Source organism: Rhynchophorus ferrugineus, unplaced genomic scaffold (genome assembly GCF_030347505.1).
Source record: "Rhynchophorus ferrugineus isolate W39M unplaced genomic scaffold, kcgeb_rfMv2 rfM10, whole genome shotgun sequence".
In the NCBI taxonomy this organism is placed as follows: Eukaryota; Metazoa; Arthropoda; class Insecta; order Coleoptera; family Curculionidae; genus Rhynchophorus; species Rhynchophorus ferrugineus.
The window spans coordinates 26,402,185-26,430,144 of record NW_027472589.1 but is presented as its reverse complement, the minus strand read 5'-3'; the positions used below and the strand labels follow the sequence as shown (position 1 = coordinate 26,430,144).

The window sequence follows — 27,960 nt, the reverse complement described above, 5'->3', positions numbered from 1 at the left end:
CTTAGTTGGTAAAAAGGAGACTCTTAATTATACCGAAAGATATAAAAAATGCAATTATGAATTCTAATAAATAAACTGAAAAATACCGAAATACGAAAATCGTTTTTTTATCCGTTCTCGCAATAATCGCATACTACCAGTCAGGTAAATAATGCCAATTGGCGGATTCGAAAAACTCACGTGAGGACGGCCGGGAAAAAAATCGGCCGTAATTCCCCCGCCGCGGCACAAAAGCGCGAATAACAGGCATCGATCTGTGGGGACTTCGGATTAGCCGTGAATGGTAGCGACGGTTTCCAATCTTCTCAAATTGGTTATTAATCGGCAAATCGCGGAGATTTTCCCGGTTTAAGCCGCTAAGCGGATCGCTACGCCGTTATATCCTGTTGCTATTCGCGAAATTGAGAGCGATTTTATTACGGTTTTACGGAGAGACGGAAGAAACGGCTAATAGCCCAATTAAGAGGTACATAAAAACTTTTTCAGGCGGTTTTTTTCAGCCGCATTAGTCCGTATGCTGTACACGAGGCGAGTTATTCGAAATGTTGTAAGCTTGAGAAATTAAATATAATCTAATCAAATCAAATTTAATCTAATAAAAATTGTATATTTTTCTAAATTATTTAATCAATATATTGTTACTAGTTGTTTCGGTCTAACCTAGAATTTGTCTTTATGATAACTTAAATCTAGGTATATTTCTAGGAGGACCCATCGGCTCTAACTCAATCTCTGGTGAAATAATGTTTATACATGTCACTGCTGAATTTTTGAATATATCCACCTCACTACACAACAGTACACAAGATCAGATGGTTTGATTCTTTTGAGTCTGTGTCCTGTTCTGGTGGTATCCAAGAGTTGCAATATTTCAATATTAGTATGAGAATGGAGTCTTTCCTCATACCTCCTTGCAATTCTCTTGATTTCTTAACAGACTGTGGCGATCTGAAGGTCTCGATGTAGGTAATCAGTCCTATAGTATTTGGGTGCACCCACAATACCTCTCAGGACTTTGTTCTGAAAAAATTGTATTTTATTTATGTTACTCTTCGTAGAACATCCCATAACTGAACTCCTTATGTCCATATAGATTTCTATATTTGCTTATATAATAGCAATTTATTATGTACTGATAATTGTGATTTTCTTCCAATTAGCCAGTACATTTTCCTATATTTTAATTCCAGTTCTTTTATTTTCTTCTTTATATGTTCCTTCTAGCGAAGTTTTGCATCGAGATTCATTCCGAGATATTTAGGGTTGTTGCTATATGGAATAATAGTATTATTTAATGTTATTGGTGCTTGTACGATCTCTTTATAGGTGAACTGCACATGTACAGATTTACTTTCATTAATTCTTATTTTCCAAGCTTGTGTCTAATTATTTATATTGTCACTTGCCTGTTGTAATTTTCGTGAGGCCTCTTCACCGTTGTCCCCGACAGCTATAATCGCAGTATCATCAGCAAATGTAGCCATCATGATATTTTCCATTTGTAGTATATTACAAGTGTAAAGTAGATAAAGCATTGGTCCCGGTATACTTCCGTGTGAAAATTGTATATGAACTAACTCTGGGAACTTCATACCACCTACATCTACCAAATATACCGTAAGTCATTATCGTTTTTTAGAAAAAACTACATAATTTTCAAGAAAATGGTAAAAAGCATTTAGTCAAAGTATTGCTCATTTGATTCTATAGATCTTGCCTTTTATGGATGCCATCCTAAAAAACCGTGTATCCTTTGAGCAAAACCATTATTCGATCCATTTTCTACTTTCTTCGAAATTGTCGAAAAGTAAGTTGATGTGAAGAGTTGGTAGAAGGATGGAGCAAGATCAGGAGAGTACGGCGGGTGCGATAATATATCCCAACCAAGTGCTTTCAATGATTTCTTGAACGGTTTTGATTTGTGAGATTTTTGACCGTGTCTTCAGACTCATTCTGGATTTTTTGACCATATAATTCAAATTCATCATTTGTTATCGGTAGAGATCACGATTAACTCCTTCACTAGGTTTCAACAGTTCCTAATACACTACGCCACTCTGGTCCCACCAAACGCAGAGCATTGCCACACGACTAAAACGATTTGGCCTTGTAGTCGATATTTTGATTAAATAAGCGCTAATTTTCTATTAATTTCTCCATCCTGATTCCCCATAAAATACATTTGTAAGATTTTTATAGAGATATGTGTCCTTATATCTGCTATTATTATTTCTGATACAAATTTGAATATTACTAAAAAACTTTTGTGAGTAAAATCTTTTATGGGTTGGGAACTATCGACTGAAATTGACTATCGACTCTTTCCGTCGCTATTTTTGGTTCGACTGATGTTACTACTTTTGTGACTGTTTCAGTCGCTATTTTCGGTCCGACTGATTTTGTTACTATTTACTATCGACTGTTTCAGTCGGACTTTTAGTTACTATTTTTGGTTCTACTTGTTTCATTCAACTGTTTTTTAACGTTCTGGCTCTGTCGTCCTAGCTGCGACTTGAAAAATGTACGCAATTTATGCTTACATAAATCTATATGTAATATATATAGTTTTATGATTTTATTTTAGTTTTCTTGTTTTTAGTTTCTTTAGTTGTAAATAACAACATATTGATATTAATATTTTGGCATTTTTGTAAGATATTTTTCAAGATTGTTAATGTAATAAGGTAAAGATTAAAATTGGGAATGATAAGTAGTATTTTGCTATATATTTCTATATATTATAATATTTCGTTTACCCTCTCGATTTTTGTTAATTTTGTTAACTGTTGTACTACTTAAAAATAGAAATTAACACATTTAAATATAATAAAACATTTGTGAGGTATTACTCCATTCCTTTTTACAGATCCACAGAACATTCAAATATAAAAGTAATTATACTTCGTTTAAAATGAAATTATAAATTGCATGTTATGCATTATTATTATGATTATAGTTCGGTTCCAACCTTCGTAGGGTGAAGACGTATTTTCAATATGCTCCAAGCTCTAGAAAGGTACCTTTCTTTTAAAAAAACCCAGTATTTTATTGCGGTTATTTAATTGAGTATTAAAAACGCATAACAGATGCGGCTATCCCTCTCTGAGCAGACCTAAAGTATAGTGAATACGTGTTTACGTGTCCAGACAAAAAGACTGCATCTCATTTTTATTAGTGTTTTAAAATTCTTCCCCCTTATTTTACAACAGTCCTTTTGAAATTCATTTATAGTATTTTTGGTCAAAAACTAATGCAAAAAATAACGTAAGTGAAAAATGAAGTGCGTGAAATAAACAATGTATTTATTTTATTTTTTTATCCTCTGGAAGTAAATAAAATAATATATTAAAAATCTAAAAATGGCAAACCACAACGATTCAACCAAATCACCTGCACACTTTGATATAAGATTAGAACAATCAGCAATAACGCAAACTCCACCATCAGAATGGACTACAGTCATTAACAAAAAACGATTGAGAAGTCCAGAAGAAGAAATCGCGAGGAAACAAACAAGAATCAGTGACTATTAGTTACAGAAACCGATTGAGACAAAAAACAGCTTTAGCAACCTGTCGGAAGAAATTGAAGAGAATATACAACCAAGCCCTGAAAAAGTCGTTCCCAAACCACCACCAATAACAGTCTATAAGGTAGAAGTAATAAAACACATCCATGACCTATTGAAAACCATTACTACGAACTACACAATTAAAACAGTGAGCTATGAAACAATTAATATTCAACTGTTCGAAGCGGATCACTTTAAAGTTCTTGTAAAAGAATTAGATGAAAGAAACAATACCATACATTCAGGCCAAAATCCGAGAGAACATTTAAATTCGTGTTAAAAAGGTTACATCATGGGACGGACTTTAACACCATCAAGCTAGCACTAGCTGAAAAAGGCCACGAAGTCGTAAATGTTCACAATATACGACATCGCACGACAGAAAAACCTCTGCCTATGTTCTATATTGATATAAAACCTAATGGAAATAATAAGGCGGTGTATGAAATCACCAAATTGGAAAATAATATTATTAAATGCGAACCACCACATATAAAAAGAATTATACCACAATTCACAAGGTTTCAAGCGCACGGGCACACAAAGACTTACTGTCGCAAATCATATAGATGCGTAAAATGTGCAGGAGAACACAAAACAGGCGATTGTACTCGTAAAGTTCGCGATGAAAAAGTGAAATGTGCTAACTGTAACAGAAATCATCCAGCGAACTACAAGGGTTGCGTAGTTTACAAGCAACTACAACAGAAACTCTATCCTGCCTTGAGGAAAAAAAGGCAGCAACAGCAACAAAAACAATCCACAACTACCAATCTACCCACCAGACATAACTTATGCCCAAATGGTTGAAAATGGTTCAGCACAAAATCGAGAGACCACATCTCAACCTACTGAAACTAGCAACATCTCTAGATTAGAAAACATGATGGCCAAACTAATGGATCAAATGAGTACGATGCTTGGTCTACTCGCAACCGTCGTCACACGAAGAGTAATAAAAAATATGATGATTGTATTTAGTAATTATTTTTTTCAGTAATTCTTTTTTAAAGTTAGTTCGTGAAAGAATTTATACATCTCCGTCTCGCTTATACTACCGTTGGAAAATATAAGCACATATAAAATTAACTGCCTCAGGCAATTATCTCCGTCCTTTCCTTTCTCACAATTTATACAGGAAAGGATTCGTACATCATCGTCTGACACAATGAATTGAAATAAACAGTCCAACCAAGCATTTGACTGAAAATAGTAATTTTCATTCGATAATTCCCAACGCTAATATATATAAACATTGTTGTTAGATGATAATAAAATTTACTGAAAATAATAACTATTACCATCCTTTCTTTAATAGAAATAAAAATATATATTTACACTAAATTTGTTTTTGTTCCAGCCCAATGTATTGCACCACTGGGCATGGAAAATGGTTTTATCAAAGATTCGGACATAACTGCATCATCATCGTTTGATAGTGGAAACGTTGGACCACAACATGGCCGGTAAGTAGACCACAATTAGAATTTGTACGATCATACGGAATTGAGAAAATAAAAATGTTTATATGGTACAGTTGCCTTTTATAATATTTATATTAGGTATTATTATTTATATTAAAATCTGGCCAATTTTTTAACAGTACTCGGAAGATTTTGAGGTTCGAATAGTGTTAGTGTAAATTAAAATAAAATATGTTTGAGATATTATATTTTTTAAAATTGTCAATTAAGCTAGTTTGACCTATAAAGATCATACTGCTCTACTGTTTTATAAATGGTTAAATAGACTTCTTTCAATGTATTGAGTATAATTATAATCATATAAATGAGTGACTTTCATTAACATAGAAAATTCAGCATAAACTTATTGTTAGTTCTTATATACTTATTAGTTCTTCGCTGTGCATACTCATATATATTACTTTAAAATAACGTATTTAGATACGTCAAATTATAAGACAACATTCTCTTATAAGCCTGAAATAAAATTTGTTTTCTTCAAAATACAAACGTTATAAAATTAATTCCAAAAGTATATTCATATTATTAAGAATATTTTATTAAAAATATGCTTATAAATATAAAAACACTTTCATTGATCAATACAATAATCCGCTGTTAATATATTTAACCACCTCTTATTGTAATTAATTTGGTGAATAATTAGAAAGTACATTCAAAATATCTCAAATTCTGAATATACAATTTTTTTTTGGTGCATGTTGCTGTGGCAATTTTTAAAAAATTAATGAAATATTAATAATCCAGTATATATATATATATATATATATATATATATACTACGTCATTACTTTTTTAGATCATTAATAATTAATATAATATAATATGTTTTTAAATATCATAGATAGTCTTAGAACTAACAAATTATTAGATTACATTTATACAACAGAATCATATTGGATTTTGGCAAAGGAACATTGAGAACAATAGTTCTATGTGTTTATAGTAACACAAAAAATGTGTAAATGTACTCAGTAATGAATTACAGTAGAGAAATTAATAAGAATTTTAACTTAGTTATTAATATCAATCATCGGATATAACACCGCCCTCTTAAAGGAATGCCGAAAGGGATGTAAGCTTCTGCCCAAATTCAAGGCGATTAGATTAAGAGAAGTTTAAGTAATTTATGTATTTCCAAACTCTATATTTTCAAGTCTTGACGATGACTTTATACACTAAACTACGAAGCTTTCTCCAGAAATCTACAGGCTAAGGATGTATCAATTGGATTTGTTCACGGAATAGTCCTTGTGTTCCTTCAATCCTTCTTGTATGATATTACGGCTTCAGCTGCAATAACTTGGCCCGAACTCTATTTCAATATACCAAGGAATGATTCGAGTAACTGCAGAACAATTATCATTTCAACGCCGGCATGTCGTCTGTTCTTCATAATGCTTGAATTCACTTTCTTGAAGTAATTTTATTCCAATAAATCAATTCAATAAATTCAAAACTGTAACTATAAGACACAGATACCGATGTTTCAGAACAATAGGGACCGTATAAGTCGTACAATATAAAATATGTTCATTATAGTCATATACAAAGCATCTCTATAAAGCATCAAATACAAATCCAGTATATTCATATTGAAACAAAGACACAGTAGATGGCAAAATTAATTTTTAAAAGTACTGGCCATATGTGTTTTTTTCCTGATGGTAGAATGTATAATTCAATTATATAGATTCGGAAAACGAGTAAAGGCGAAAAATGTTCCCGATAATGTACGAGCTAATTAAGCCTAATTGTTTCCCCTCTACACAACACCCCTTCGGCAACCGCCTCGGCCCCACCTTGGCAGCGCGGTTCGGTCGCTAATGGGGTTTTTATCTGGCGGTGCTTTGCCTATTAAGTCTGCTAATTGTCGAACAAACAAACCCCGATGCTTTCTTTGTGCCTCCGCGATTCGATTAGCTGGCGAGCCCGAAACCGATGTCGCTCTCGCCTAATTAAACGCTCAAATCTAACAGAATACACAATTAAAGGCGGAAATCCTTCGGCAAACAGCGCGACGTCGCTTTCGGCACCCGAAATGATATATTCGCGGCCCGCTCTGAGACGCTCCGTTACCTCCCTCTCGTTCCTCTACGTGAGTCCTACGTTGATTTTAGAACAGGTGTCTGAACAAGCGCTCGATCCCAGTGTAAGAACCATATTTGAACACAATTAACAGTTAAAATATCAAAGTACTTAAAATAAAATTTTTAGTAATTTTTTAATTAACATTTTTCAATAAGCATCATAATATTCGCAATATTATTGTTAAATAAATCCATGACTGTTAACAAATCATGTTCCCCTAGAGATATTTGAGAACCTTTTGGATAGCTCCGTAGTGAAACTGCCTTTGGAGCTATTTTGTTTGTACTGGTGATCACCCTGTGGTCGAAATTCTACCGCAATCTATTAAATTAATCATGTTTGTCTCATAATGGACTAACGAAAATAACTTAAAAGTGATATGTTGATATCACTAGAACTTGTATTGACAATATTTTCACTATAAGATCAGAAACATATTTGATATAACATATAATATTAATTAATGTATTAACCGTAAGAAATCTCTAATGTTCCCCAACCTTTTTTATTACTGAACATTATAACAAAAATATCATGATTAAGATTATTTTCAGAACTGTAACAACTTCAGAGGACTTCAGATTTTTAACCTACTTAAAAAAAGGAAGAGGTTCTATGTTGTACTGTAAATATATTTTTAATGTATGTTCACCGATTGCTTCGTCAATTATGGACCGATTTTCTATATTCTTTTTTTTATTCGAAAGAGTGCACTTCCGAGGTGGTCCCATTAGAATCAAGTCAGGATCTGTTAGGGGGGAGGGGAGACATCGAGGAAAACCCTAAAATTTCAAAGGCACGTGCAAAATTTTCACTTATTTTTTTCTAAAATAATCAGATATTTGTGTATAACGTTATTGTTGAGCAGATATCACATCAGGAAAATCGAAAGTCGTTGAGTGTAAAAGCCGTTTGCAGTTTGTTTTTTACGCACTACCATATCATAGGAGAAGCCATAGAAATGCTTTAAGCAACTGCTTCTACCGTGTAACGGTTAGGGCGTTCAGCTCGCACGCAGGGGCTGCGGGTTCGATTCCCACCGGAGACAACAACTTTTTGTTGTTGTTCTAGTTGGGTTAGAACATTTCTCAAACATCTAGGCTAGATAGCGGACCCCGGGGCCTCAAGCGTTCCTTATTTTCAATTATTGTTTTTTTTGTTCTTATACGTTGTAGCTTTTTTGTGTTAAAAATCAAAGTTTGATTATTTTTTAGCTTTTAGTGATTTACTTATTTATTTTTATTCAGGGAATATTAAATGAATACGAACTTAAATAGTGGACGAATATTATACCAACACAATTAGACACTTTATTTTTTACAATATAGAAATTATATAAAAGTAACGTATTATGATTATAAATACGAACTATTCACTTCTCAAAACTTAGGTCTATCTAGTAAATAACTGAAGTAATTGACAAAGGATTCAAACAATGAATTGTCATATATTTACATTTTTTATTGCATTCATCGTTAAACCTCTTAATACTCGTCAGCGGTTTAAAATATTTACCAAATTACTGTTCAGTTCAGTTTAGTTAGTATTGTTAATTTCACTTTATCTACATATTTTCTACTTAATTTATGTATTAATTATAATTTTTATCTGTTATACATATTTTGCACCTAAAATATATATTGAAAAACAATTAATTTAATTTAAAAAATGCTTATGTGATAAAAGGATAATTTTTTTACCTACATTTTTAAGTAAAACATTCTAACTGTAATGTATGATTTTAGTAATTGGGTGTGATATTTTAGTAACGTTTTCTGTAGTTTATGAACAAGGCCTTCATGCTAAATCTTATCAAACGCTTGTACTATATCTAAGAATATAACAGCATACTTTTTTACTTTCGTAGGCTTTTTCAATAACACCTATTATTCTGTGGACCTGGTCAATTGTTGAATGCTTGTTAATAAACCCAAACTGGTATGTTGGTATTAGTTTTTTTCTCTCTATGATATGTACAAATTAATGTATTTATTGCCTACAATATTTGCCACTACTATATTTGCCACCATATATCTTCAAATAAAACCACAAAAATAATAAATATCGAAAATGCTATTTTACACCCTCCATGATTATCGTCAGTTTACATTCAATTAACTCAATAATACTGATTGGAAAACTGATATTTTGTGTATACTGTTTACTGTACTGTTTACATTAATACTTCCTTTTCACAAACAGATATCGCTGATCAAAATACATCCAAGAATCTAATAGTTAATAAAATCATAGTTGACGTTAAAGCAATGTTGTTTATAAAAAAATAACATCGATATAGTCACAACAAACGTATTCAAAAGGACATTGTTGAACCAGACAAAAGAGGAAAAGAACAATACAAGAGCTACCTAATTGATTCCATTATGTTTATGGTTCTTTTTTTCAATCCGTTTCCGTTTTCGTCGACAGAGTCGAACGAAAGCAAAGTTACTGGAACAAGTGACCACCGAAAAGCTCGCTAAAAGCTTTTAATAGAGAATTTACATCCAATTTTGCTCGTAAACAGGACCGCTTTGTACAAACAACGACCCTACAAATCGGAACAAAATGCAGACAGCGAAAATACAAACCATTTTTTTTTCTTTTCGCTTACTAAATTGGCTGTAAACTTTCAGCCACTTTGTATGGAACATTTCTGCAGTAGCATATACTAACAGGTCAATTGAAAAGTCCCCGGCCTACCACAGTAAAACACATTTTTTTGACAAAATTTTTTCTTTTATTCAACATAATTCCCTTCAATTTCTTGGATTCTTGTGGCTAATATTCGATAATAGTGTGATGATGTGATCACGGTATCGTAAACATATGTTATACATATGCATATGCGTGTGGAGCAAAAGTTTTTTCAATTTAACCTGCACTCCAGTGTGCCACCCCTTGTCGAAGGCATGGGAAATATCGAAAAATGCAGGGGAACTATATTTTTTAACAACATTTAACATTCTCGTGAAGGAACCGTTTAGTCAGACAGTGAATTTAGCCAGCCGATGTACCAAACGATGAAAATACTTTTTAGCAAAATAAATTCCCAATATTATTTCTCAACGTCAAACAAAATAACAACGATGTCTTAGACTACTTTCTAGTCGCTCCGAAACGACAAACAAGCAAGGAAGCTTCTCCCCCCTAAGCTCCCGGAAAATATAGCGAAACTTCCGAATCGAACGCTACCAACGGAATGCTCAAAACAAGAGGAAAAAAAACGAGTGCCTGTAATAAACCGGGAGGGTCTCCGGATAAGGGCCACTCGATCCCGTATGGTGAGGGAAAGTTTCCCGGAAAGGAAAAGTGCTCCGGGATTGAAAAATGAAATTAAAAACTTACTAACCCAATCTAGAGGGTCCGCACGTCTCCAAATACTCACTCAAACCATCCCCACCAGGTCCTCCCCCGCCCCCCGTCGCACCGTCACAAACTGACAACTACGCGGGGGTTTCGAACGAAAATTTAATAATCGCTAAAGGTGGGGTTGATACCGTACGCACCGGGATGTATCCCGTTCCCGGGGCCTCCAAAGAATTCCCTCACAAAAGGCTCGACTCTCTTTTTTTTCGACGTTCTTTTGCTACCGCTCGCTCCTATTTAAAATGAGGACGGTATTCAATATACGCACAAAGAACGATATTAAGACTGTTTTCGTGTATCAACCGTGCCTGAATGGCGGATAATAATTTGTTTTTTATGAAATATGTTTGATAATTCTATCGCAACAATAATCAAGTAAATTTTTTCCGTATAAAATATAGGGTGGGACGTGTGTTGGTTTATTTTTAAAGTGGATTATAGTAGATTAGTACTGAGGAAAGATACTGCGAATAAAGTAAGGTAAATTGGAGAAGGAGAAGCCGACAAAGATATGAAAAAGGATTAAAAACGTGACAAAAATTAGCAATACTACCAAATAGAGATACTATCGAAAAGGAAATTGTCCACCTAGTATGATAAGTTGGTTATATTAATGAAAATCACAGGACCATTGCAGGAACAAACCGAAAAACTTGTAAAACATATTGAACACACAATTATTCTAAAGCATAAATAAATATATTAACCAACGTTGGGAACTATCGACTGAAAACAGTCGAAACAACCGATAGTCGCAAAACAGTCGAAACAATCAAAAGTCAAAATAGTCAAAAGACTAGCGAAAATACTAATTATTATTTTCAGTCAAATGCACGGTTTGACTGTTTTTTTCAATTCCTGATGTCAGACGAAGATGTACGAGTCCTTTCCTGTATAAATTGTGAGAGAAGAAAGGACGGACATAATTGCTCGGGCCAGTTAATTTTTTATGTGGTTATATTTTCCAACGGTAGTATAAGCCAGACGGAGATGCATAAATTCTTTCACGAACTAACTTTAAAAAAAAAAAGGAAAAAATAATTACTGAATACTATTATAATAATAATACAAAACATGCAATTTATAATTTAATTTTAAACGAAGTGGAATTACTTTTATATTTGAATGTTCTGTGCATCTGCAAAGAGGAATGGAATTTTTCTATAGAATGGAATAATACCCCACAAATGTTTTATTACATTTTAATTTGTTAATTGTTACTTTTAAATAATATACTATAACAAATATAGACAATACAATAGAAAATCTAAAAACTAATGATGTACAATAACCCTAAATACTATATAAAAATGAACATATACCTAATCTTAGAAAAAAAACTGATCCATGACAATGAAATTAAATTAAAAATGATCTGAATGATATAAATGTTTTATTTATTATTGAACGAAAATATTTTTTAACAAAAATTGAGAGAGTAATCGAAATATTACCTACTATTGCCCTAAAAACATTCAAAATATTTTACTATTTATCATTCTCAATTTTAAACTTTTTAATCTATTACATTAACAATCTTGAAAAATATCGTACCAAAATGCTATAATATTAATATACAATAGATTGTTATTTACAAGGAAACTATCAAAAAAATCATAAGACTACATATATTACATATAAATCTATCAAAGTCGCGGCTGGGACAACAGAACCAGAACGTTAAAAAACTGTCGAATGAAACTAGTGGAACCAAAAATAGTAACTAAAAATACGACTGAAATAGTCGATACTAAATAGTAACAAAATCAGTCGGACTGAAAACAGTCACTGGTAAAAAGTAGTCAATTACTAAATAGTCGATAGACAATTTCAGTCGATAGTTTCCAACACTAATATTTTTTTATATAACATCTTTATTAGATACGCTTGGTACAATCTTAATTATTGTTATTATTAAAATTAATTTATTACTATTTTTCCTATATGCTTGGATTAATTAACAAGCAAGACGAGTGCGAGAAAATACATCAGTATGTATTCCTCAATTATAAAATTATAATTATTTATTAATTATTAACTTATAGCTATAGTTTACACTAATAATATACACTAAATGTTCACACAAGTTCGTATGGTTTTGTTCGTTTCAATCTCCTGACATCCTGCGCGCTGTCCAGCAGTTGTATTGCTTCCACGTTAGTATGATTTAGTAATCTTCTTTCGTGTTTCAAGGCGAAATCTTGGACAACTTCGCAAATCCATTTGATTTCCAGGTCATCGTGCAGTTCTTCATTGGTTACATAGCGATGGGCATCAATCAATCGATGAACCTTGTTTTGACAGCGCTGTATGACTAACTGATTTGAATTTTTAGTGCAACCCCATATTTACAACCCATAGGTCCAAATTGGCTTTATAATTGTATTATAGATCAACCTCTTTGATTTTAGATCAAGTTGAGAGTATCTTCCAATTAACCAGTATAGTTGTTTTATTTTGGTTCTAATGTGTTTTGCTTTTTGTCTAACGTGGTGCAACACTAATATTAACATATTTTTTTTATTTAAAAACACATGGCATACATTTTAAAATTTCTAACTAACAACTATTAACTAGTAGTTTTTCCTTCATAAGTCGAGTCCCCCAGACTCCACATATATTCTTTCCGATAAAACTTTCCGATTTTCATCAAATTTAAGTTCTGCTTTATTTTGACTTTTAACACGACCATATACTAATATAAATAAAATAATGTTATTAAAAATAATTTGTTTTAACATTGCAATACATCTAATGCATATATTTCCGAAGGACTTAAACTACAGTTAATTAAACAGTCACAATAGTATTTCATTATATTTTCATTGCATTCTATTTCCAGGCCATATCTACCTAATTAACATTTGTATATCCCAGTAATGTATTTTACTTTCATTAGAGAGCATATTGCCTTTTTACGATTAGTTTTTATGTCCATCATCCCTGTATTTTCTTGTTAAGTCATTTTGATATATCTAAATTTCTCCAGAGTTTCTTCTGTTACATGCTCTGTACATTTTTCTTTATAAAATTAGATTTAATCACTGCATTCTTCCTAATGTATTTGCCATATATCCAAAACACTTAGTATTAACATACATAGATGCCTATTAACTAGACTTCTATTACATTCAAGACTCCCTTAATACAATAATAATTTCTTGCGATGATTCTGTGTGGAAATTTAAAAGTTGTCTCCATGCTCCTTGATGAACAAATTGAATTTACAAAGTTGCTATGTTTTATATGTGAATGGTACAGCACAACAATCAAAATTTGTATAATCTCAAACTTTACCATTTATCAGAAGCTAAATTGAATCTTGTAAATAAATATTTCAAGTCGATTACAAAGGAAAAGAACGGTAGAGTTATAACTTAAGTTATTGCCAATGCACTTTATCATCGTAATTTATCTAAAAATTTTTATTATTATTTAATTAATACATTGTTACTAGTCGTTTCCGTCTAACGTACAATTTGTCTTCATGCTAACTTAAATCTAGGTATATAACTAGGAGGACCCATCGGCCCTAACTCAGTTTCTGGTGAAATAATGTTTATATATGTCACTGCTGAACTTTTTAATATATGCACTACACAACACTACACAAGATCAGATGACTTGATTCTTTTGAGTCTGTGCCCTGTTCTGGTAGTATCCTAAAGTTGCAATATTTTAATATTCGTATGAAAATGGATTCTTTCCTCATGCCCCCTTGCAATTCTCTTGATTTCTTGACTGACTGTGGGTATCTGAAGGTCTCGATGTAGGTAATCAGTCCTAATAGTATTTGGGTACACCCACAATACCTCTCAGGACTTTGTTCCGAAAAATTTGTATTTTATTTATGTTACTCTTTACAGAACATCCCCATAATTGAACTCCGTATCTCCATATAGGTTTCAATAGTTGCTTACATAATAGCGATTTATTATGTACTGATAATTGTGATTTTCTTCTGATTAGCCAGTACATTTTCCTATATTTCAGTAGTTCCAGTTCTTTTCTTTTCTTCTTTATATGTTCTTTCCAGCGAAGTTTTGCATCGAGATTCATTCCGAGATATTTAGCGTTGTTGCTATATGGAATGATAGTGTTATTTAATGTTATTGGTGCTTGTACAGTCTGCTTATAGGTGAACTGAGAGTGTACAGATTTACTTTCATTAATTCTTATTTTCCAAGCTTGTGTCCAATTATTTATATTGTCACTTGTCTGTTGTAATTTTCGTGAGGCTTCTTCACTTTTGTCTTCGTCAGCTATAATCGCCGTATCATCAGCAAATGTAGCCATCATGATATTTTCCATTTGTGGTATATCACAAGTGTAAAGTAGATAAAGCATTGGTCCCAGTACACTTCTTTGTGGTACACCTGCTTTAGATTATTTTATTGTAGAGTAAGCTTCTTCTTATTTGACTCTAAACATTCTGGTTGTAACGTATGATTTTAATAGTTCGGTGTGTTGCTTTGGTAGCATTTTCTGTTGTTTATGAACAAGGCCTTCATGCCAAACCTTATCGAAGGCTTGTGCTAAATCTAAGAATATAGCTGAGCATACTTTTTAACTTTCGTAGGTTTTTTCAGTAACATCTGCTATTCTGTAGACCTTGTCAATTGTTGAGTGCTTGTTAATAAACCCAAACTGGTGTGTTGATATTAGGTTTATCCCTCTATGCGATAGGAAGTTGAATAAATCAATAAACATTCAACAATATTTACATATTCATTATCAAAAAGAAACCACGAATAATCCACCGTATATATGTACATGCGAAAAGAAGCGACTTTTCATACAATGATATCGAAATAAATATCGTTGATTATATTTTATGATTATATGTGTATGCGTCGGGTTATTGAACGAACAATCGAAATGCCATTATGACGAAATATGAGCTTTGAAAGGAATTTAAAACAAATTAAAAGGGTATATAAACGAATATACGAGGCTTACATTTTATGTTTCGGGATTGTGTCAAACTATATCTGCCTTTTAGCGTGTAATGTTTCATTTCTAAAGTTCTACAGTTTATTTAAGTACAACAAAAACGACGAATAATCTTCCGTATAAGAGTAATAAGAGAAAGTAGAACATAAATGTTTTGTTTATATATTTTGTATCACCGATCTTGACGAATATTCCAGGTTGCTTAATTTTAACGTATTTCGTTTTATTGGAATTTACGTATGTATACCGCATATTACACAAATATATATTTATTTAGTCGTAAATTTAATTTATTACAAATTTTAGGCCTAAAAATCTTCTTCAATATAAATGTTTAGCGTTCAATACTTCACGCCTTTAGATATTTCCGTTTTTTCCCAAAAAGGGAGGGAAAATTTAGGAAAAGATACCAAAAAATGGTCTGGTTTCTTTATCCTTTGGTTTTGATTCATGATGCCCAAAATTCTTATAATATTGTTTAAACTCACCTTTGGATGTGTTTTATTCAATTGTTGTCTAATGGAGTATTCATTATGTCGATACCAAAACTTTAGGAAAATCATAAATATTTCATAAATTAATCGAAGATTTTCCAAAATCACACCATATATTTTTCGTCTCTGAATACTGACCACTTAAATATTTATATCAATATATTTACTAGTATAACTAACTACAACTTCATGGCAATTCTAATTGAAATTACCCATTAAAGTGTGTTTTTTCATTATATTTGTTGGCTATTTAACTTTCTGCTCTATATATTGCCTATCGGTTCATTGAAAGAAACACATTTTATACCAAGACAGTAACAACTAAGACAAAAGGAGTGATCAATATTAATTGACCGAGAAAAGAACGCTCTTCTAATGTAAATTACAAACCACTACATAAACTAAAAATATTTTTAACAAAAAAAAATTGAACCGATTTCAAAAGAAAATAAATAAGAAACTCACTAAAAAATAATAAAAACTTAGATTTTTGGCACAAAAAAAAAACATTTTAAAATAAAATACTTGTTGTAATAAAATAAATAAGTAATACTTCAAAGTATACAATTGGTTGTTTGTGTGTCCCCATAATATTTAAAGAAATATCCCCTAACTCTTAACCATTGAGGAGTTGTGACTTGTATAGTTGCGACAAATATCTGATTATTTTAGATAAGGAATATGTGAAAACATTTCACGTGCCTTTGATATTTTAGGGTTTCCCTCGATTTCCCCGTACTCCACCATCAGATCTTGTCTTGGTCTGTAATTAGACCTCGGAAGTACACTCTTTCAAATGAAAAAAGAATTTTGAAAATCGGTCCACAATTGACGGAGAAATCAGTGAACATACATAAAAAAATATGCAGTCAAATAGAGAACCTCCTTCTTTTTTGAACTCGATTAAAATATAAGTTGTGAAAGCACCAACAGCTTACAAAAATAGTTAAATTATTCGTATCGACTGTAACTTCGACTGAAAGTTTGCCCTTAATGATCCTGATCTGAGCTTTCACCCAAATTTCCATTATATGGTTTCCCAAATTTTGATAACTCCAGATTGTATTGGCATACGACTAAGAAACTGAGCTACAGCAATGCATATTTCGGTGGCTGTATACCCTTACCTACAAGCTTCTATACAAATGTGTAAGGACCATATTAGTTCACGGCTTCTTCAGACCGCCTTTGGTGGCCTAACACACTGAACGGTGCTTTTTGAACCGTGTATCCACAATCTAGAGGTGTTTCTTAAAAACTTAAATGTTTCTACTTACGCGATTTTTGAGAGTGAACAATTGGGACATATTTTTGTCGGATTTGTCTTTTACCTACAAACAATTACTACTTATCCGAATTCGAATATACCACCACCTCAGTAGTAGGAGAACTATACCATTACCTTCATTACTGCTCTACCACATTGGCTAAATATGTTTTAGAAATAAAAATCGATCTCTTAATATAATCAATTATTATTATAGTCAATTATTATTATAAGCAATTATCCCAATCTCAACATATCTATGAACAGTCTCCGTTATAGTCACCTACACATCAACACTATTTATAAAATAATTGGACGAAAACAAATTAATTCTCATTTTAATATCTAAACTCTTTTGATCTCATTTGCATATCGTCCTGGCATATATTTTGGTATTTATTATAGTCTAATAACGAGTATCTAAAGGAAGTCATTATACTGTCGGAGTAATTTAGTAATTATGAGGAAATAATGTCGTATTTATTAAAATAGTGGCATTAAAACAACAACGAAAATAAATATTCCATAATTGTGAATTAAAAATGTTAATGAGTTGTTTTAAATAGAGATGTATATGTAAAATATGGAAATAGTTTTCTATTCCAAATATATGCTTTAATAAATATCCTTATGATGGGATTGTGCTATTTATTATGTATTTTGTTTGTGTTTTATAATAATATAAGTGATGTTACCAACACACTTGGATCATATTTGAATAGTCATCTGTGAAGGACATTGTATTGCCAATCTGATAAGCATTTGTAGCATTTCTTCTCCACTGTTATTGACAATATATCGCAATTTTTTTGGTTGCACCATAATTATATTTTTTAAAACAACTTAAACAAGTTATAGTCAGATAGTTCTCTCTCTAGACTCTGCAGTGTATGCTGACTAATGCCCAAACACATTTACTTAATACAATACAATACGTTCATAATCAACTCATCTCAATTTCTTATCAACCAGATTCATTTGTGGTTGAAAACCTAACGTCTCAATGCGAATGAGACAAAATATACTCACCTGACGTTCACCCTGCGTAGTAAGACTAATAATCAAGAACTCGGCGAGCAGATAATAATTTCTCAAACATACTAACCGAAGTATGTTTAATCCTGAATCCACGAGCTCTAATACATCCAAAAACATTTTCCAAGTTATCTTGGTTAAGTAGCCTTAAGCCCAATAACATATATTTATTCGGATGATTACACAATTTTTTTTGAACCCCTTCAGGTAGATATTAAATGTTTAATTGATGGCACTCTAACAAATTTGTTAGCAAACTTACCTGAGCAATAAAATTTTGCACTATTTCAGTACTGAATTTCTCCGAACCAAATTTGCTCGTGTTTTGAGCTTCGGTTTATTCCGAAGCGGAGTTACAACTATCAAACAACTGAGACAAGAATAAATATATATCGCAGTTTGCATAGCTTCTTTCGGAAGGGGATATTTCTAACATTAAAAAATAAATATTTGAATGATTATTATTATGAACAAAATTACCTCAACTTACAACAACAGAACACCCTGTAACTATCATTAATTTAGTTAATACTTAATTTTACCACTCAGTTTAGGATTTTTAACATTAACAACCATTTTTTAAAGACATACGAATAATTCTTCGAAAGAAAACGATTCTGTGCTCCTTTACTTTCGGTGCATTCGGGTAGACAACATTTCCTACATCGAGAGTGTATTTTACTTATTGTACTATCGATTTATATGTTAATATATATACTAATGAACTAATCATTTAAGCTCTAAACGTTATAACAAAATATTTTACCAAAAAATAGAACCGACTTCAAGTAATAAATAAGGAACTCACTTAAAGGTAAAAAATGATAAAAATTAAATTTTTAACAGAAAACAAACGTTTTAAAATAAAATATGTACATAATAATCGTTCTAATAACTAAATAAAAACAAACAAAAATCTTATTTAACCAATTTACTGCACGTATTTTATATTCTACCATATAGACACAATTTAACTTAATATCTACCTAAATCTATTTATCTATTTACACATTATTTTAACTACTACAAACTGATCACTATGTCCTTGCCGACCAATAAATTAGATTTGTTTTGTTCCTAATTTAATTTTGTATATACATCATAAAAGTATATTATTATTTTTGTATTGTTTGGGTTATTAGTTATTACAACGATTATTATGTACAAATTTTATTTTAAAACTTTTTTGTGTTAAAAATCGTGTTTGATTATTTCTTACCTTTTAGTGAGTTCCTTATTTATGTTTTCAAGTCGGTTCAGTTTTTTAGTTAAAATATTTCATTTTTCTCTTTTAGTGTTAGATATTTACTCAATAAATTAGGCAGTTATTTTAAGTATTACAATGGGTAGGCCAAGTAAAGTTGCAACCCGTATGAGGAAAAATAGGAATATAGAAACAAAAATTGAAATAAGGAAAGTTTCAGGTCCCAGGGTCCGCTACCTTTGAGAAAAGTTCTAACCAAATTAGAACAAAAACGTATTGTTCCCACTGGGAATCGAACCCACGACCTCAGTGTGTTATCTGAACGCTCTAACCGTTACACCGTAGTTGCATACAATATTTCCACGATATCTCATATAATATGGTTAATGCCTAAAAAGCAAACAATAGGTTTTCTACTGAAATACTTCAAATTTTCCGTCACATCAACTCAGCAATAACATTATACACAAATATCTGATTATTTTAGATAAAAAATATGTGATAACTTTGTACGAGCCTTTGAAATTTGAGGGTTCCCCTCGATTTCCCCCTTTTCCCCACCGGATCATGTTATTCCAATGGGACCACTTCTTAAGTGCACTCTTTCGAATAAAAACGTAAGGTCCATTGAAAACTAAAGTAAATGAATAATAAGCGTATCATAGAAACGAAGTAAACCATTCAGATCCCGTCGGGTTCTTAGCATAGCTATTAAAGCAAGTAATATGTTGAAAGTAGCGACATCTAAATGTTGGACGTCGCGAAACATTTCCCCAAAATTTTCTATTAAGTCAAAATCTGTATTTCTCTTTGTCTATATCTCTATGTTTTGTGCCTTTCACTTTACTTCTTTTACGCCGTCCATCAAAGACGACACCTAAACATTGACGGACAGTCGGAGGAGCATTCCGACGTGGGAATTAATCATAATTAAGCCGGAATTAATTTGTGGCCTGTTTGTTTTTAGTTTTCGATCAGATAGGACCATCGAGTTTTACGGACGGGTACGTTTGGACGTCATGCGGTTAAATTCATTAGCATATCTCGAGATATATTCAGTTATTTGGTTTAATAATGAACTAGTAAAAGGAATCATTAAACTGCATTAATGATTTTGTAATTACAAGGAGAAGATATTATATTGGTTGCGATGCTAACATTAAAAGCAACATGGGATAATAAATAATGCAGATTAACCATCACTAATGATGATCCAAGAAAAGTTAAGTTGTTATTAAAATGCTGTTTTAATTGGAAACACAATATTGGTTATTTAATTCTTCATCTAGATTAAATGACGGCTCACAAGCTTCTAGAGAGATCTTTAAAACCTGAGGAGATCTGCATTTTAAGATAATTTATAAATAAAGAATACAAACATTAGATATTTCAGAAAATTAAGCTATTAAAATTACTGCATTTGTTTAACAAAAAATTGAACCTACTTCAAAAAATAAATAAGGAACTCACTAAAAAATAATCAAACTTAGATTTTTAACACAAAAAAAAAAACGTGTTAAAATAAAATATGTACATAATAATCGTTGTAATAACTGAATAAAAATAAACAAAAAAGATTATTTAACATATCTACTACACGTATTTTATTTTGTGTATATGTCACAAAATGTTATTATTATTTTTGTATTGTTTGGGCTCGGCACCGACTCATTCCCTTCGGAAATACACTCTTTCAATTAAAAAAAGAATTTTGAAAATCGGTCCATAATTGACGGAGAAATCGGCGAACATACATTAAAAAATATTTACGTACAGCCGAACATAGAAACCTCCTCTTTATTTGAAGTCGATTAAAAAACATTACCGTCATTATTCCATTGCTTGCTCTTCTATGCGCACCCACCATCCAAGAAAAACAAAGGCTCCCCCAGCTTGACTGAATCGACTTATTAAGTTCAGCATCCTCCTGTATTACTGATCCCGAGTACTCCAACTTCTGCACCTTCTGTAACTGAATCCCCTTAAAATTTACAATAGCAAGCGATCGATATAAACCCTGTCTGTTCTTGTCGGCTTATTATTATTATGTTACTATTTCCTTGTTTCAATATTAGAACAATTATACCTTTCCACGTACACTGTAGACACTCCGATCATCAGATTTGCGTAAGCAGAACGCGAAGCCACTAAAGCTCGTCATCAGGAGATGAAATTTCTGAAATTTCAATTACTAGTTGAGTTGCTAAACCATGTAGTGCGTTAGAATGGTAAAGCTGACTGAAGAACTCCCTCCATCATTCGAAACGCTCATAATGCAACTTTACGAAAGTTACATCCACTTTGTTTTTGATAAAAACATCCGATATTCCTACTGTTCTAGTACTTGAAACGTATTGAAATCATCAATCATCATCTCAACTTAGTCATCTCCTCAAAAAAGAAATCTATGGTACTTCAGACAACACTAGTTACCATACATATTTTCTGTGAACAGTAGAAATGCACAAAAAATATTTAAATACACTTAAAATCTCTTATAATTCCTCTTCTATTTCTTTTGGCTTTTGCATCAGCACGTTAATTTAGATCATAAGAAACTTCTCCCTCATCCGGACTATCAGCTACTAAAATCGTATCTCACTGACAGATATTTTATTGTAAATCAAGGCGATGAACATTCCGAATTAAATCCCATATATTCAGGAGTTCCGCAAGGTAGTGTACTGGGTCCAGTACTGTATCTTCTGTATACGGCTGATCTGCCCACCACAAAAATAACTACTGTGGCAACATATGCAGACGATACAGCAATCTTAGCATCCCATGAAGATCCAGTCACAGCATCAATAAACCTACAAACCCACCTGGAGCAAATACAATTATGGTTGAAGACATGGCGCATTAAAGCCAATGAATCAAAATCCACGCATATAACGTTTACCCTGCGTAGAAGAACATGTCCACCAGTAAATATCAATCATCGTCAACTCCCCCAAGCAGAGCATGTTAAATATCTTGGTATGCATTTAGATCGACGCCTAACCTGGAAGAAGCACATACTCTCTAAACGGAAACAACTAGGACTAAAATTATATCAAATGTATTGGCTCATTCGGCGCAAATCCAAGTTATCATTAGATAACAATGTATTGCTGTATGAGTCTATACTCAAGCCCATTTGGACATATAGAATTCAACTATGGGGTACCGCTAGCAAATCTAATATATCCATCATTCAACGGTTCCAAAATAAGGTGTTGCGTGCCATTGTTGATGCTCCGTACTATATTTCAAATAAAGTGATACAACGCGATATTCCTCTAGAACCTATAACGAGTGTAATCCAACGTGTTTGTGTGAAGTACTTCGAAAGAGTGTCAGTGCATCCCAATGTACTCGCTAATCAGCTAAATATGCGACGTGATAGTGAAGTGCATAGACTAAAACGTTTAACACCACCTGATCTGATTACTGGACATATGTAGAGTTTAGAATAAGCATTAGAATAAGACTAATTAATTAAGATAATATTTTATACAGAAGATTGCTTAATGAAGTGATTTTCTACATGCCATGTATATATAATATAAACAGAAGAAATACTTATTGCCAATAGGGCAGATTGTGGACTCACGAAGAGTAATAAAAAAAAATTTAGATCATTTGTAATTATTGAAAGAGGTAACTCAACTCTATTTTTGATACCCTCAACTTGCTCTAAAATCAAAGAGATTGATTTATTAGACAATCATAAAGCCAGTTTGAACCTACGGTGCAAATATGGAGCTGGATTAAAAATTCAAATCAACTAGTCATCCAAAGCTGTCAAAACAAGATTCTTCGATTAATTACCAATGCCTATCGCTACGTAACCAACCGTACGATGCCCTAGAAACCAAATGGATTTGCGAAATTATCCAAGATTTCGCCTTAAAACACGAAAGATGATTACTGAATCATACTAGCGTGGAAGCAATACAAATACTGGACAACGCGCAGGATATAAAGTGTATACCTTTACTGTAAACTATAGCTTAAGTTATTATAATTTTATAATTGTGGAATACATATTGATGTATATATCTCGCACTCGTCTTGCTTGTGAATTAATCCAAGTACAAATGAAATGTAGTAATAAATTAATTTGTAATTAAGATTGTACTGAGCATATCTAATAAAGATATTACTAAAAAAATCTTGTGATGTCAATGATTAATTTCCTTACAGTTTTCCTTACGAGGACGTTAAATAAATGAATTGAAAACAATGTGTTCCCCTTCAATAATTCCAAATCACCTTGATAATTACAGATGTTTTCAAATGCAACAATAATGCGATTACATTTAATTGAGAATCGGTTTTTAATCAAATTAATAAGTTTCCTGACAATGAAGCCTTCAGGCCTTCTAAATTGCGAACTAGTTTTTCTAGTTAACTTTCTAACTAGTTTTTTAAAACTAGTTGCATATTTTTTGGTCGTAGATCGCTTAAGAGTTTAACATATTTTTAAAAATGCCCTATAATCGATTAGTATTTTGAAGCCCGATCAACTCAAAAAATAAACACAGCAAGTTGTTCCCCTTCTGCTCTGCGTTTTGTGAGGCGAAGAACTTAGTTATTGAATCAAGGACTGTTACAAATAAAGTAGGACCTCCTGAACAGACAAGATCTGTTGCTGAGAAAATCTTTACAAAGTCCAGGATATTACCCCTGAATCCGAAGCAGTGTAGATTGTTAATTATGAAAGACCTATTGACTCTATTAAATGCATTTTGTGAATCCACTGATAGTGCCAATAGGTGTTTTCTGTCGGAGTAAGCATTTCTTATAACATTCTCTATGACCACCAAATGATTTACTGTGGATCAACCAGAGCGAAACCCAAACTGAAAATCAGATGGTAATGAATGGGTTAAAATTTAAGTTATTTTCGAAGATATAGGTGTTTTAGTGACGCAGGAAAATAAAATAGAACACAGTTTAAAGAAATATATGACATTATTAGCGTCAGCGGTGTCTATTAATCTTGCTAACTGTAATCCTGTATTTTCTCAGCACCTTGATTACTTTTTTATTATCCGAAACTTTCGTATTATAGCAGAACCGTCGAGATTTTATTTCCATAACCGATTCTTCATCTCCGGGCGCGAATTCGCGATATTATTTACTGAGAATTAATGAGACTCTTAATTAAACGCGAGCAACACGGTGTAAAAACGCGATATCTGTCAGATTTCTATTTTATATTCGTTCCATTCAAGTTCCGCGGACGCTGATATTCCGAATATCGGGCCCCGCGTTGAAATATTGCATAGTTATTTCCGATCGGGGCAAATCTGGATTGCAACTAAAACGAATAAAATTTCTATGAACGAGAAGAACGGTCTGCTATCGATCGCAAAGGTGAAACGCCGTTCTTGTATTTGCAGATATCTCGAGAGCTCGCCGGTGGGTCGCTACCACGTAACCATTCATGTATTGTTAGGACCTACGTGTAGTTTTTTTTACTTGAAACGATGATGTATCTAATATTACCAAATATTTTACGGTTTGTTAGTCGACCACTAATACCCAATATCGAATACGTTTAAAATCAATACGGTATGACTGACACTTTTAATTTACCTATTCTGTCCTCGTGAATCGAACTGAAAGACCTCCGTGAGGAGGGTCCCATATTTTGTTTATTTGCAGCACAATATCTATTGAAAAATCTATACAGAGGATGAACAAAATAATATGACACCTAACATATACACAGAGCTGGGCAAACTACATGCTTTGTTTGATTAAATACAAATTACCAAATACTATCTCGCACGTATTTAAAATACAAAATGCAGTCAGATGTTAGGTAAATAAAACAGAACTAATGCATCCCAGTTTATTAATCAGTAAAAGAAAAATTTTCTTTCATAAACTCTAGATTTTTAAATGTACTATCAGATAAACAACTTCCTGTTGGAGAATGAATAAAACCTCATTAAAAAAACACAATATTTCTACAGGTCCTGATGAGCACAAACTTGTATTATGTTGTATTTGGATAGCATATATTTGAATGTTAACAATTTTGTTTTAATCAGTTAGGAAAATTGAATTATTTGCCTCCCATCATCATTTAATCTTGCTCTGGATATGGTTAAAAATTAAGTTGATATTCAAATTATTTCTTTCTCAATGCTCATTTCAATGCTTTCTTCAGTCAATGCTCAAGGCTGGCAGAAGAATCCCTGTTCTCTACCCCGATTGGTTCACAATTTCCGGAGTGGGAAATAATCTTCCAGCTAGGAATTCTCACGCCGTTAAAACACGTGCGTTTCGCCCTTCTTAATATTTATGGTTATAGAAGCCATAAGGAGTCCTGTACCAGGTCTATTTCTGACACTTTTTGTCTAGCCTCGGTATTTGAACTCCCATGATCCGTCGACAATGAGCCGACGGAATTCCCTTTTATTGGACAGAGTACTTTACTCAGTAACTTTTTTGGTTGACTTAGTTTCACCAGACATTCAATCCAATGCGATTTTATATTCTGTCTCAAGCCATAATTATTTTTCCATGTCATAAATATTAATAACATCAGTTAAAGGTCTAATAAATTAAACTTCTAAACTATACAACAGAAAAAAAATCTTCAATTTTTCTAAACTTATATTTAAACGGCTGCCTAAATATAAATAATTAAAAACTGCATCGTAACATTTATAAAAACGCTAAAAATATAAAGGTCATAATTACTTCTTTTAGAAATGTTAGGTCACGTAATAATGACACTATTTACGTACTATTTATTTTTGTCACAAAATGACCAAGGCGTTGCAGTTACTGTTACTGCTGAACAGTACCAAGCATGATTCCAAATTTTCCAGCACACACAGCACAGTTCAACAATTCAATTATTGAATGATGTTTTTCCACGAAGACTAATTTCGCGAAGTTGCGTTTTACCATGGTCAGCTAGATCTCCAGATTTAGCAGCCCCAGACTTTTTATGGGGTTTTTTTAAAATCATAAGTTTATGTGAATAAACCCCAAACGATTCAACATCTTAAAGACAATATTCGTCACGAAATTCAAGAAGTTCAGAAGTTCAGATGTTCAGTTGCCTCAGATGTTGCAGAATGTCATAAAAAATGCCTTGAAAAGAGCCGAAAGTTAATAAAGTTAATTTTTCAGTCATAACGAAAAAGAAAATATACAGACCAAATAAACTTTTTATGAAAACTTACTTATCTCTTCTTTGAGCTAAGTTGTAGGCAATCAAAATGGTACACTTAATACAATGCGATGTTATATTTTGTCTCAAGCTATAATTCTTTTCCCATGTCATAAATATTAGGAACATCAGTTGAAGGTCTAATAAATTAGACCCCTGAACTATATAACAGAAAAAATTGTACAGTTTTCCTAAACTTATATACTAAACTTACATAAAAAGTCTAAATATAGAAAAGTCATAATTACTTCTTTTACAAATGTTAGGTCATGTAATAATAACACTGTTTAAAGTACGACAATGTAATTTCTGTTATCCATAATCAGGGCTGTTATTAACAAAACGAACTAACAAAACAATTTTCGTCGTACTCTCAAATAGAAATGTTTTTGGCGTTTTACCCCCCGATATTCACACCGTTCTCACACCGTTACTCCCCACTCCCGCCTCGCCCCCCGCCCGGTCGAACGTCGAAATTTTCATATTACATCTGTTCTCCTTTCCGAAACCGCTCTCATCCATCTCTGTCACACCGATCCGATATTTAAAGGGTCCCGTTCCAGCTTAGACACTTCATTGTCTACGTTAAACTTCGCTAATTAACAAACATTTCGTTTCCGTAACGGGGGGCGGTGGAAGGGGCCGGGAGGCAGCGTAGTTTCGCTTATTTTAGTCTCGCTCCCAGCCCCCCACGCCGCCCCCTCCCTCTTGGCGCCCCTCGTTTGTCTTATTAACTGCTACATTGTGATTTAAATATTACCGGTTCCGGAGCTACGGTAATGTACCTGTTATGAATGTAATTAAAATATATCCTTGTCGATTCGACGTTGTTTTAATATGGCGAGAGTTACTGGCGCTGTTCGACGGCAACAGCTGCGATTCGCGAGCCCTATAACTCTTCCGTCGAACGGGTGGAAGTTTATATTTGACACCTGTCATCTTATAAACAAAGCGAAGCTCTTGATAATGTTCGGCGTGAATAATAGAGAACGTTTATATAGCGTATGAATTATGATTAATAATGTTACGATATATTGCTTGCAGGTAAAGAATAATATGCGGTATTTGTAGTACAACAGTGGAGCGTGTTCGCACCTTTGTTCTTTTCCGTATCAATTCTCCATTAATATTGTCCTGGAAACACTTTATCAAACCACGTAATTTGACCAAACAATTTTCAGCTACTCCGTACTCTGGTAAAATATGATGCATAACGCTATTTGATGTACAAAACACCGTATATCTGACAGTATTAGCTTTTTGTGATTTCACATCGTGATAAGGGAACTTATTGATGCTTTTTAGAGGCTTT

The 27,960-nt window shown here is 32.6% G+C and overlaps 1 protein-coding gene across 3 annotated transcripts in view; it reads left to right on the top strand.

The window, feature by feature from the left end:
• LOC143203938 (discoidin domain-containing receptor 2) overlaps nt 1-27,960 on the top strand; it is a 403,820-nt gene that overhangs the window by 313,786 nt on the left and 62,074 nt on the right. For all 3 annotated transcript variants that reach the window (XM_076416275.1, XM_076416274.1, XM_076416276.1), the window contains one exon: nt 4,932-5,037. In XM_076416275.1, the coding sequence (XP_076272390.1) occupies nt 4,932-5,037 (106 nt within the window). The remainder of the gene's footprint in view (nt 1-4,931; nt 5,038-27,960) is intronic.